We start from the raw sequence: 14,764 nt of genomic DNA on the forward strand, positions 1-14,764 counted from the left end.
TTAGCCTGAAGTTAACATGATTAACTGTTATCTTAAGTAGAAAGAGATACATAATTGGACAGTATTTTAACCTCAGACTATTACATGATTGACTAGTAACTTAATTTCAAACTTCTACATGACTGAACAGTATAAAAGGCTTTTACTTTTGTTCATAAGCTAAAGTACTTATAGTAGCGTAAATACCACATGCTTTTTACCAAGTGAAAACAAATATGAAAGAAGTGTTGGATGCTAGGTTTTAATCTTTTCCATACGAAGCAAATATACTCTTTTAAAGTTTTAGATTAAAGTGAAACATAAATTTGTTTGTTTTCGAATTTCGCGCAAAGCTATACGAGGGCTATCTTCGTTAGCCGTCCTTAATTTAGCAGTGTAAGACTAGAGGGAAGGCAGCTAGTCATCAACACCCACCGCAACTCTTGGGCTACTATTTTACCAAAGAATAGTGGGATTGACCGTAACATTATAATGCCCCATGGCTGAAAGGGCTAGCATGTTTGGTGTGATGGATATTCGAGCCAGCGATCCTCAGAGTGCCTTAAAAATTTAGTTTTTTTGCAATACAGATCTACTAGCATGGACGGACAACACAGAACGCTTATTTAGTTAAGTGTACAAATTTACAACGCTAAAATCAGAGATTCGTATTCCCCTCGGTGGACACAGCAGATAGCCCGATGTGGCTTTGCTATAAGAAAACATATACAAACACAGTTAATAATTCAGATAGTTTAAATATGACATCTTTAAATTTGAACTGGGGTTTCTTACTGCTATAACTAGAAGAGCATGTTAGTTACTATGTGTCACAATGTGACCTCAGTTTCTTCAAAACTGAGATTTCTTTACAACGGTCTTATTAAAATATACACTTCAGATAATATTAACAGAATTCTAATTAATTAATAATTATGTTTTTTTGTATGTGTATGTGTGTTTCTTATTATCAACCTTCCATCTTCTGGTATGGACTGAAGGTTAAAAATAAAATAAACTGATCTATTTCTAGTGGCGAAATGGGGATACGAGTTTTGATTGTCCTATTCTAATGTGTATAGTCTGAGAGTCATGGGATCGAATCCTCTTTACCAAACATACTTGCTCGTTTATTTATAAGGGTGTTACAATGATACGATCAATCTCACTATTGATTGTTAAAAAAGTAGCCCACGATTTGGTGATATGTTGTTTTGACTAGCTGCTTTCCCTCTTGTCCATGACTGCTAAATTAGAGACAGGTAATGCAAATAGCCCTTGTGTAGCTTTGCTTGAACTTCAAAACAAACCAAAACCAAGTAGAGAAGTGGTATATATATATATATATATATATCTGCAAAAAACACACAAAAGCTCAGACATTTTCTTCATTTATGGACAACAAAGCTATCTATACATATAAAGCACTAAACTCTGTGTGTCTGTCTGTTATCTAACTACACCTAGATCGCTGAGCCAATCTCGACTAAAGTTGGTGGGATGTTAGTTGGGAAGAAGAGGTACGTTAATAGTGGTTTAATATCCCTCTACCTCATTATCGTTGATTATTGAGCATTTATTATCTTTGACGTAAGTTAACGTTAATTACGTCCATAAATGGCACTACATTCTTACACCAAAAACAAACACTTAAATTTTCTATGAAACAGTTTTTCACAGTCTGGGAAAGGCACTCAAAAGTTTTATACATCTTAGAGAGTGCGCTAGCACTCTTTATGGAGAAATGCAATGAAAAATGGCCACCACTATTGTAATACTACACAAACTCAACTAAAATTTCTATTCCAGCAACCACCATAAGGTTGATATGAAGAATCGTTTCTTGAGTTATACTACTTTTTACTTTGACCTTTCAATTTCAGCCGTAAGACACTTCTATGAACAGTGACCGTTAATTAATAATTACGTGAAACAGTGTAGAAGGTAATTAAGAGGTGAATCTTGAAAGCAGGTAACAGATAGCAGTCCGATTGCTATTCGATTGACCACTTCCTCTTACTACAAAGTCATCCTGACCATCATATGATGTATACCATATTTTAAGCATATACATATCGAGTTTGTAGAGCTTATACAAAACTTTTGGGGGTAATAATGAATATTGGAAGGTTATTTTAAAAATAAATTGTGTTTAAGGTAGTAATTTTGTGTAATTTATCATAACAGCCACCCACACATTTTTTTTTTAAAAGTTCACTACCTAGACAAGGAACAAGTACCTCAGCATGCGGTTTATAAAAGTGATTCTATGGAATATTTGTCTGTATATTCACAGCATTATTCGAGCTTTGTAAATTTTTAGTCTCAGAGGACTTAATAAAATCAGTTTCAAGTTTAGAGAGCCAGTTATTGTTGAAATTTTAACATATCTCAGTCCTTAGAAGAATCATCTTTGGTTGCTTGAAATCGGCTACCAAATGGCTGTCTGGTTGTGTTAATGCAGATTAGTATATAAAGCAATACAATAATTAGCAACGGAACATCAAAATTATGAATATCTATTCCACATAAAATGTCTGTTTCTTCTTATATTGAGTTACAATGTATTACAGTATGAGGAACGTAGCATCGTAATTTTGACATTAATGAATTCATCTGGAGATATTTAAAAAGTTTATTTTTCAAATAAACAACAACAACAATCAAACTTAGTTATAAACATGGTTGTTAATATTTTTCTTTGTGACATATAAAACAAGATTTCAGTTTCGGCATATAATTATAATTTCGAAAAACACCAATTGCCAGGAAAGCAGTCTTATTTATTTTTCCATAATAATTGGATTAAGAATGGAACGTAATTTTTCGTTTTATAGTATTTTAGAAAGAAATGATGGAAGAAACGAATGTTTAATTTCATTGTGGTTTTTCTTTCACTAATTTAACAAAGAGTTCCTTGTCGTTGCACTCGCCCACAGTGGTGCTATTGTCCCGCCTTGTTAGATGGCGCTGCACAACATGAGCTTGTATAATAGCCGATGATTTTTTTTATTCTGATAGCAGACGAAATTTTGTATATTAGTTCTGACACTTAACCTATTTCATCCAATATTTGTATTTGTAAAAAAATTAAGAGTGGGGAAACATGAAGTATATTTATTTAGCAAAGAGTCTAACGTGGTGAATTAGTACCTTAAGTAACTAACTACTTGGTTACACGAAACAGGCTATACGGCAACACCCTTTTTTCAGTCCTACGTATGCATGTATACACAAGGAAATTGAAACGTGTACATGTATGCGGACCACGTGAAACCTGGCTGTAACAAAACTGAACAAATTTGATACTAATATCCACTAAGCACAGATAGTTAAATCTGCGTTAAATGTAGTAACAATTTTGTATTTCTTAGGCCTAATTTCGAATTCGACAATATCTCATTAGCCCTAAAAACTGCGGTGGACTCTTTCAGGCTTGTATTACCATCTTTAATGTTTCACAGTTGCTGGATCTAAAAGTTTCAAAGAATTATAACATTTTTGTGTTCAAAACATTGTATCGTTTGTGAAAAATTTCGAAAAAAAGTGGAAAATGCCTACAGGATCAAATAATGAAAAAGAACTGATGGACTTGAGAAGTACGCCAACAGCGGCGATTTCCGACCGAGCCGATCGGGAACTATTGGAAAGAGAGGTATGTTAGGTTTACCATATTGTAAGTACATTTTTTTATGTGTACACTCACTTTCCTGTTCTCTATCAGTGGGACGTATTGTTGTGATATTTTTGTATATGTCGATAAAGTACGGCGCTTTCTTTTCCAAGGCATTTTGTTTGACGAACGAAGAATATGGGATAAAACCAAACGATTCCGTCCCATCATTTCTTCGAGTAATATAACCGTAACTTCTAAATGAATACACAAATAATGATTCAGAGGCACACCTAACATTCTGTTACGTTTGTCTAGTTGAAATCTTTAATTCTTTTGCAGGAAGATTGAGGGATACAAAAGTATAAGTAAGTAAGTTAAGGTTTATTGTTAGATCTGCGTATCATAATCAACTTGATTTAACACTCTGTTAACACTGTTTCTATACTTCCTACCATTTTCGTTATTGTTGTTAATACAGTTAGTGAGAAACAGATTATACCGTCAGGCTGTTTGTACTATTCGAATGAACTGTAAATTGTGATTATTTTGTGTTATCTGTATCCGCTAATACAGTTACAGTTATTTCCCACTTACTTTAGTTATTCATTCTTATCAAATGTGTTATGTGTATCCGCTAATACAGTTAGTTATTTCCTACTTACTTTAGTTATTCATTCTTATCAACTGTGTTATCTATATCCGCTAATACAGTTACAGTTATTTCCCACTTACTTTAGTTATTCATTCTTATCAAATGTGTTATGTGTATCCGCTAATACAGTTAGTTATTTCCCACTTACTTTAGTTATTTATTCTTATCAACTATGTTATCTGTACCCGATAATAGTGAGATTTTTTATACTTATTTTAGTTACTGATGATTGTCAGTTCTGTTGTATTCGATAATACGGTTAGGATTATTTCCTACTTACTCTAATTACTCATTGTTGTTCATTTGTGTTATCTTATCCGTTAATACAATAATGCTATTTTTCCTATTAACTTTGGTTACATATTGTTATTAACTTGTATTATCTGTAATGATTAATAAAATTGGGTAGTTTTACCAACTTACTTTAATTACATTTTGTTATTAACTTGTGTTATCTGTGAGGTTATTTTCCTGCTTACTTTAGTTATTCATTATTTGTATCTATTAAAACAGTTAGGGCTGCTTCGTAATTTCACTAGTTAGTATTGTTGTGTTTATCTGTTTGCGCTGATACAATTAGAATTTTTTTTTACCCACCTTATTTACATATTATTATTAAATTGTGTTATCTGTACCAATTAATATAGTTAATGTTATTTCCTACTCTTTTTTATTTATTTATCGTTATCATTTATGTCATCTGTACCCCTAATACAGTCAGGCTATTTTTCGTACATGCGTAACTTACTCAGTGTTATTTTAACCTGCTAATACTGTGAGGCTGTTTTTTTTTACTTACTTTTGTTTGGTATTGTTTTAACGTGTGTTACCCATTTTCATTTATACAATCATACTGTTTTTGCACTTATTTTAGTTACGAGTAGTTAGGGCATGGCTGTAGACACCGCGCGCTCATTGGCTGTTTCAGGACATGCAAGGGGGCAGAATGATGACGTCATAGTTACACAAAGTGGAACCAGAGATCACGTTGCTATGGGGTATAATTCTATACAGTGACATCAGAGGGTATGTTAGGTGAGGAAATGATCATTCGGCTATCTATAATGATAGCGCAGATAGTTCACGAGCGAAATACAAGGTGATGTAGATCAACATGACAACAATTTTATATTACCAATCAAAGTATTAAATTTAATAATTTAGTATAATTTTCATAATATTGTATTTACAGTCATCAGTGCCTAAAGTTGTTTTTTTATCACAATTAGTTTTAATTTGTAAATAAAACATTAAATCTGTCATTTTGATCTCTAGTTCCTACCAATTTTATAGTGTTTTTGCTTATCATACTATAAATGAACTCTTGCGTGAATGATAGTGTAAAAACCTTTTATAACGCAGTGTGCAATCCTAACTTCGCGAAATTTTTGTCCTGTGTGTATGTATATTTGTAATAGGGGTCACGATTTTCCCGTCATGGAAAACTTTATTTTTGTCCATTTTCGGGGTGCAGATAAGACATCATAAATACACCACACGCGGATCTAATGCACAGGTGCCATCTATAAAACATAATAGTACTGTCTGTTGTATGTCCATGTAAATACTTCTACAGGGTGTGGATGGATCTTCGCGAAAATTGGTATCGAGGTTCATTACATCCATGAAAAAATTCACTCAATTTTGCATTTAGCGGTTTCTACGAGTGTTTTTGCGATTTTTTTCCCCATTACTTAGCCCCTGTTGATGAATCTTCACCAAATTTGGCACGATGTTTTTGGGTCCATGAGGAGATAACTCAAATTTACGGTTTCACATTTTGTATTTTGCAGTGTTTATGAGTGTTTGGGGATTTCTTAAAATTATATATAAAGGAAACAACTTTTCGTTTCCTAAGACAACCTTTCATTAATTATGAATTTACATAACTTCCGTCCCTGGTACGGGTACCCAAGCTAGTGCAATTAATTATGTAGGTTTTACAAAGACATATGTACTTCTACAAGCAAATATTGTTACTAAGGGTCATATTTGTATAGGCGGATAATTCAATAAGATGATGAGGTCATCATAGGGCGACTCAAAATGTTATCAACGTCTATATTATATTAGCAAAATTATTATGTTTTATTGATTATATTTCTGTGTAGTATGTATAACAATAAACGTGTTTTTGTCAAAATATTTTGTAGGATAATGTTATTGTAGGCGGTTGATGTAACTATGACAATGTTACCATAGTTTGTAGGATTGATTATTTTACCTTGTTTGTATAGTATACTTTTTACAAATGTCTGTCCTGAAAAGGACGTATTTTCCATAATAACAGCTGCAATTTTCGTACAATAATTTAACATACAGTCTTACTGTTTCACTTCTTACACATATTTCACCAGTTTGACTTTATGAATTAAATATATTCTTATGCTATTCCTCTGTTATATAACTATGATTTTTATTGTTTATTACAGTGAATGAGTTATTAACAAATACATTGACAGTTACTTTATAGTTTTTACTTGCATGTTTTACATAAGCTGACAGTATTTCTGTAGGTGGACCGTGTTACCAAGATTGTAAAGATAGATGGTAATAATATGGTTTCTTAGGCAGTTGGCGTAACTATAGAAGGACGCTGTTATCAGATGGATGGTAATATTAAGAGTATTGCGCGTGTTGTTGTTATTATTAAGGATATTGTTTATATAGGTGGGTTTTTCAAAGTTTCTCAAGAAGTGATTAATGTCATTTAACGTTGTTGTCTTGGTTTAATTAAATGTTCTAAAAGAGTTACAAGTACAATCAGTGTTTTAACGAAACTATCATTAGAACGCTGTTACGTATGTCAGTTCTACCATACGTATGATCTTAATTTATCATTTATTTAAACGATGCCAATAATTTACCTTACATACATTTACAACTGTTTATTGCTTTATGTGTAAAACACTTCGAAAATTCGTTAGTTCCATAATTTTTACTTCTGTATTAAACTTATATGATATGCTCTTTTCATTTGCTGACGTTTTAAACGTAAAACATAATCGTAATTCATTTCTATAGTTAATATAGTGTATAACGTTTTATCACTTTCAATTTAATGTTTAGTTTTATAAGTTGATTTGTACTGCTAAAGTTTAAAAGACCTACATAAATAGTTACGTTTAACCATTACTGTTCTCACCTTTCTGTAAAAAATTTCATAAATATTTGTCTAGACCTTGTTTCTTGCAGGTTGGAACTTTATGCATGTATACTTGATAAGTCGTATTTTTGTCACTTCAAAATGAACGTTTAATACGGACAGGTTGCTCTTTCAGTCCTTTTGCTGATGTATTTGTCTAAGACTACAACCAGTGTGTCTAAGTTTTGAACGTCAAGATCATCGACAATTTAAAAGTTTATCACAAAATAAGTCATTGAGTATATGAGAGGAGAGGTCGTCACGTGGGTGAATAATCAGTCTCCTCTTTAAAACTCACAGAATAAAAGGTCAATACTGTTGAAAGGTTTTATAACATATAAATCTATGACTTTTTGGTAAGGTATATTATTTGCAGTTTTCCCTGCAGGTTCATCTTTCAAAAGTGCTCGGGTTATAGGGTTTTTATTGTTTTATATGATAATAGTCATATCAGTTTATAATGACTCAAATACGTATATTAAATACTTGTTGACAAACGTAAAATTATATTCTAATATTTAATCTTAATAGATCCCCAAAGTATCAGTTACCTCTCACAAGTGAAAACAGTTTATACCCGAAAAAGAGTTCACAGTTGTAATTCTAAAAGAACGTTGAATCATAAATCAAGTGATTCTTCTTTAACAATTTCTAAATCCAATACAGTTACTGTTTTATCATTCCTTCAACAATGTAAAAACTACAAATTTGTCAATCATACTGATAAAAGTATTAAAACTTCAAGATACACTGCTATCCTACTTATGTAAATATCTTAACTTATACTGAATTAGTTTTCATACTACATTTGTGTGTTATGTTCATATTACCATTTCAGTTGAATTTACCTTTGTCATTTCTGTAACGTTCTGTGAAAACAAACATTGAATATATTATGAGACATCATACTAAAGATATCTCACAACATAAATAAACGAATAAAGGATTCAAACATGTGCATTATAGTAAAATAAGATTAATATTGCTAGTGCCAAAAAATATTTGTTCACAATGCACGTTCAGTTCATGTGAGATTTCAGTTTGTAGGTTCAGAAAACTAGTTTATCGACTATTCAAAAGCAGATTTTCCTTATGTAGAGTTTGGAACAATGTTTCGATAGCCAAAAAGTACCGTTTCACTTAAATATTACAAATAATCAGTTAGAATTTAGTGTTGAGCGTAAATATCAAATTTCAGATAATTATATATCTTTTATGATAAATTATACAACAAGTATGTCTCAATTTTTATCTTTTATATAAAACTCGTGTTTCATCAGAACCCATATGTCATCGTTAATGTATTTTGATAAAATCATGTATTTAACAAACATACTGAAACGTTTGTTAATAAAACTTCAAGATACACTAATATAGTGTTTACGAAAACACTGATCTCCAGTTCAATGTAATAACTGCAGTGTGTACGTGTTCTAGCATTGAAACACAAGAAATCACCATAAATGAAACATTAGGGCCTTCCCCAAAGTGATTTGAGCTAATAACATCACAGAATGTTTCTTCATTTAGAAATTCTACATCCTTATTGCTGGACATTAAATATTTTGATCCTCACAGTATTCTTATTCGTCACTTAAAACTGATGTTCACTATAGCCTAATATTATTTCGCCAGTATATGCATATAAAATCACAGACTGTCAACACATATTAACATTTATTAATAAAGCTTCAAGCTAGAAAAAAGGTGACTTTGTCAACGATTTATCATAAATAATGTCCAAACATTTTAAGAACAAAATCTGTAGAAACTTTTGGAAAATATTTTAATTTTATTACATCTTACGATGAAAAATATGGTTTGCAAGAATAGACGGTTCTTTTACATTTTATAAATATCTCACGTTTACTGTTTATCATTACAAAATATATTTTACAACCAAAATAAATTGTATGTAAGCCTAATAATAAAGAACAAATTTTGTATGTCACTGAACCTAACAATGAGTAAAAATGAATCTATCTACTTCACTATGTAACGATGTAAAAAGCTAAATGTACACTCATGTTGTATGCAAATTTGAGATTACATTAGAAACGTGCTACTACTAGAACTCAACATACTTGTAGTTTGAAACTACCTTTGTTTACAAATATAACTTATTAAGATATATACAGAGTGTGATTTCTTCAGGATGTATTGTTTGGATACGCAAATATCTGAATAGTCCATCTTACAGTTTAGGTTGTTATACTTACAAATCATGCGAAGGGAAAATTTCGCGGCAAACTTTACACCTGTTTATATGTAGGAATAACACAAGCTGAAACATTTATGAGTCATACCACAGTGGATTGCCAAGGTCAATTTATCCCTTTCATACAAGACTAATATATTTCATATAGCTTTCTTTGTTTTAAAGCAAAGCCATATTGAGCTATCTGCTGTGTCCACCGTGGGGAATCGACCCCCGGATTTTAACTTTGTAAGTCTGTAGACATACAGCTGTCCCACTAAAGGAATTCAGTTTTTATCCAGTTCATATATACTTATGTTCATTTAGACTGTCCTACTTGTGTTCATTAATCATGTGACAGTTAATGACTTGAATTTAAGAATCAGTCTGTTCCATTGTCTTGTAATACTTGAAAACACAAACGAGTGTAATATAGAACAACAAAGACTAACTGTACAAATTTGATTCTTCTCGCGTAGAAGAATCTGTCGGAGAATGTGTTAAATGTTACATCACCCTGTCATTGAAACATTACCTACCGTGACAGTTAAATCCTACTATTAATCGGTAAAAGAATAGCTTGTGGTGTTTTGTGTGGACGAGCTGCCTTCACTTTATCTGTGACGGCTAAATTAGGGACAGCTAGTGAAGAGAGCCTTCTTGTAGCTTTGCGTGAAATTAAAACCAAACCAATTGTTTAGACTTTTTACAGAAAGGCTAGGTACATAATTTTGGACTGACGACAAATAGTGAGCAGCACTCTCCGCCAACCCCTAGGTTATTTGCATCTTACCGAATATTGGGATCAGAAAACTACTTTTACAGCACCCATGGGGCCCAAAATAGAGAACGAGAATTGGGAGGGATAAGGGATGCGAGCTACGAATCTTCGGATCCATCTCCAAGTATGCTAGTCATTAAGTCACACCGATCCCAAACAACAAAGATAAATATTTTGAGAAGTTTCATCGTCACTGCTGGTGGTCAAACAGAGGTACTTAATTTTATCTCGTTCAGAACAACGGAGGTGACAAATATGTGTGTGATATAATTTTCTTTTATAAGAAAACCAAATATTGCTCAACATTTTGGGAGAAAGTTTGTAGGTTTAGTGTATATACATATGTCTTACTAGAGACAATATCAAATGATTGAATTTTCAGGAACCGCCACATCGGCCTGTTCGTCCACCGTTGGATGCCAATTTGTACGCTACAAAGAAGACTGTGGCTAAAGGAATGATGGACATAGCTTTACTTACTGCCAATGCTTCCCAACTGAAGTATGTGCTACGTGAAGGAGAAAATAGTTCCTTTTACCATCTCAATGTCGTGTGTATAAGTCTGTCCATCTTTCTTCAGGTAAGCTACGCCCTAACACTTTGGTTTGTCGTTTTTGATTGCATGCTGCTAAAATCTATTACCAGGGGCGAATAAAATTATATTTCAACTTTGAACTGTTTAAAATAGGTACAAAGTGTAACAATGAATGGTTAAAGCTCAGCTTTTCACTGTTAAAGAAATGTTACATTGATAGACAGTTAAAACAAGAATAACATGTAAAAATGAAGGAAAATAATATAATTTGGATCAGTGAAAAGAAGAAGAATATGCTATATAATTAAAAATTGTTAATTGAAAAAGATAGAGTAGAAATTGTAAGAAATACAGACACAAGATAGCTAGCTTAAAGTGCAAATGCAGTCGCAAAAGAAGTAAGCGCGTAAGTTTTAAGAATAAACAACAGTAATTTATTGAGTAACAATGGAGACCGTAACAAAAGGAACAGTTGTTCAACTTGCAACTGTTTAAAAAACGTGACGCATGACACCGAAGAACGATGGCTAAACTTAGGAGTGTTATGATTTACTCTATTCCCCAGTACAGATTGGGTGAAAGTGTCGCTTGTTAAATCAGTATCGAGATTGTTTAAGTTACTTTAACGGTATGTTTTGAATTATTGTTTTATGTATTTAGTTATAGCGAGACGTGAAAGTAAACAAATTACGTGTTGTTTTAAAGTTTTGTTTTATCTCTCAGGTCGTGGTTGGGATTTTGTTAATCCTCAACAGCCGTTATAACATCAACGTGCCAACAGAACAACAGAATGCTGATCGTTTGAATAACTTTATAATGATTGGTATTTTCCTTATCACAATCATCAATATATTTGTGTCTGCATTTGGAACTTCTCAGTAGACTGGAAGATGTCAGATGTTGAACATCACCATCCTTATTTGATGAAAAACGAAAGCCTCTCAGAGCTGTCTGATTGTTTGAAGACGCTTTTGCATTTTCTTTAAGAACAAACATACATCTGTCATGTAACACAATCTCTCAATCTGTTTGATCCATTTGAAGAGTCACATTAATTTCATATTGTGTGAACGTCACATGTTTGTTTTACAGTACACTAACATTATATCATACATTTGTCTCATCTTCAACACACGCATTAGATACAATCAATATCTTTATTTCAGAACAAGATTAGATCGTGTCAGAACAAAGTGTTGCTCATATGTTTCTTTGACTTATTGTTTGTTTGTTTTTTGCACCATAACGTAGTTAAAACTATTAAGCACTCTTATTGTAAATGCGAAATAATGTCTTTTTAATATTTTTTATGAAGTCTCCTTTATAACCAAATGTTGACCTCAACATAGAGAAATTATAAGTCTATACAAAAAAGTCATTTTTTATAACGGTTTTATGTATTAAGGTAGTCACCATTTTATGATGTTTGGTTTTATACGGTTTTTTCCAATTGTCTTTTTTCTGTTTTGTATCTACTCTTTCTATCATGGTTTTAAAACCATCATGTTCGTAACTCCAAATAAAATTAAACGTATTTATTTGCAATTTAGTGACCACAATGTTGATGATGACTAGGAGATGATGAAAAACAAATGTGTTACTTCCGTAAATCAGTTATTTAACTTTTACATCATGTTTATTATTATTTAACCTGAACAATATTTGCACAAACATATAGAGGGAGCCACCTCTGAAATACCAAAGTTTGGATAAAGTGCTCTCATCTTTTGTAGAGATGGGTGGGCTTTCTCTGCATAAAGTAGGGAACACCTGATGTGTAACATTTTAGAGCAAAAATGTAGAGTTGTGTTTGACTCTTGGGGGGTTACAACTGCTGAAACGGCTGCGTTTGTTTCAATGCTCAGAAACCTTAAATTTGAACAAAATGTTCTTGATATAAGCAAGTTGTGTTTAATGATGTATATATATTTACAAGTGTTTATGCGCATCACTTGAATAGTTTGCTCTCTAATCATAAAAGGGATCGTTACAACAGACACTGCCAGTGATAATGAAGGACTGAAACAATCTCGGAGTTCTTTAATTTTTTGACCAAAAAAAAAGCTATATATTTCAAAGCTATATATAAATTATCCATAATGATGTGAACATAAATCTCAAGGGTTGATTTGGTTATACACAGGAGGTGAAAGGGGATCTTTAAGTTTGAATTGGTTATACGTTGATGATTTAAACGAATTTTGAAGTTTGGTGTGGATAGAATAGGTACAGGGACTTTGAAAGTTAATGTGATTATACAGCAAGTTTTTGTAGAAAACTTTGGTAAACTATCAATTACAATGTTGGTGAGACAATGATGGAAAAAAATTTGGACAAAACCTCTTCCCTAAGTCGCTTAAATTTATTTTTTAATTTACATATTTTTAGTACTTGAGTGAATGTGCAACTTTTTATGTATCCACGCTGTACATAGTTTGTTTGACAATAAATCATTCTGAGTAAATACGTTGTTTATTAATTCGCACAAATAAATATATTCTGCGACAGAGTGCTTTTGTAACACGTTTTAACCTTTATACTCGAAAGATTAACACATAGTGAGAAAAACAACGAAACCATTGAACCAACCTGCATATGTAAAACTGTATGTATAAAACGAATGACATTTTTTGTTCGTGACGCTCCCTCTGTCGGCATCGTTCGACTTTCTGTTGGTTTTGTACGATTTAGCTCGATGGTTTTTTTATCAAAAAGAAAGATCGAGTTCAAATACTTTTGAAGTGGGGATTTTTTATACATTTTAAAAAATATATTAACTCATCTTATTTAAAGTAACATATTACAAAATTTTATGAAAAACAACAATAGCGTGATAATCTACACTGAGGATTTGATTAATACGTTAGCATTTGATAACAAAGACTTTTCACAGTGATTATAGCGCTCGATTATAAGGTGGAAATGTTGCGTTCAAATCCCACTTAAGTCAGGATGTTTTTATTGTTGTATTTATTTTATATTTATATATATATTTACAACGCACTCTTTTGAATGCTCAAAAATATGAATATAATTGTATATTAAGACAGGAATAATATCATACTACATAATAAACATGAGCGACTGAATTTACCTAAAACAACTCTAATTTGTACCTGAGCTAATTTACTATATTGTTTTAATATCGTGTCTGAGCTAATTTACTCTATCTGTTATAAATGTTTACGCAACAAAAAGATACATTATTACTGATGTTATTTAACTTAGGTAAACGATTTTTAAAGTAGTTAGTCATATTTATAAACATTTATTTACGAAAAGTTCAACTTTCGTGTATTTGCCCTTCACCATCAAAATTCATAAATCACAGGGTCAGACATTTGACCCCTAGGAATATTTCTTCGACAACTTTTTTTTTTGTAAAGTTTAGTTTACAAGTTTGATTTAACGAAAAGGAGATGTAACACAAGATCAAAAATTTGCAGAAGGCAAATTCTAATCAAGGATAACTTGCACGATATAACCAACGATATAACCAAATATACATAAAGCGTTACTTTCGTGAAATAATAGCAGTAAGATAGCCATTCTCCATACATGTGTTTTTACTATAATATAATTAATTCTGGAAAACACATTCATAAAACATTCATTTAAATTTAATTTTTGGAAGAAAACTAATCATTAATTGCCATCTGTCGGCCAGTTAGTTAGTAGATAATAATGTTTATTATAATTTTTAACTTACAAAGTATATCTTCACGATATGTTGGGAGCTTTAAGTAGATATTACAAGTCTTTTGTACGGATAAAAGTAAACCTATGTAAATATAATAGTACTGTGTGTTGTATGTGGATGGATATTCATCAAATTTGATATGGAGGTTCAATAGGTCCA

At 31.8% G+C, this 14,764-nt stretch overlaps 1 protein-coding gene across 1 annotated transcript; it reads left to right on the plus strand.

Annotated features, from left to right (window-relative positions):
- The first annotated feature begins 2,909 nt into the window (after positions 1–2,909).
- LOC143234627 (ninjurin-2-like) lies at positions 2,910–13,369 on the plus strand. The gene is made up of 3 exons (XM_076472097.1): positions 2,910–3,634; positions 10,753–10,950; positions 11,629–13,369. The coding sequence occupies exons 1-3, from the start codon at positions 3,533–3,535 to the stop codon at positions 11,785–11,787; spliced, it is 459 nt and encodes a 152-aa protein (XP_076328212.1). The 5' UTR covers positions 2,910–3,532; the 3' UTR covers positions 11,788–13,369.
- The last annotated feature ends 1,395 nt before the right edge of the window (positions 13,370–14,764 follow it).

The sequence above is a fragment of the Tachypleus tridentatus genome, chromosome 12 (genome assembly GCF_004210375.1).
Source record: "Tachypleus tridentatus isolate NWPU-2018 chromosome 12, ASM421037v1, whole genome shotgun sequence".
NCBI lineage: Eukaryota > Metazoa > Arthropoda > Merostomata > Xiphosura > Limulidae > Tachypleus > Tachypleus tridentatus.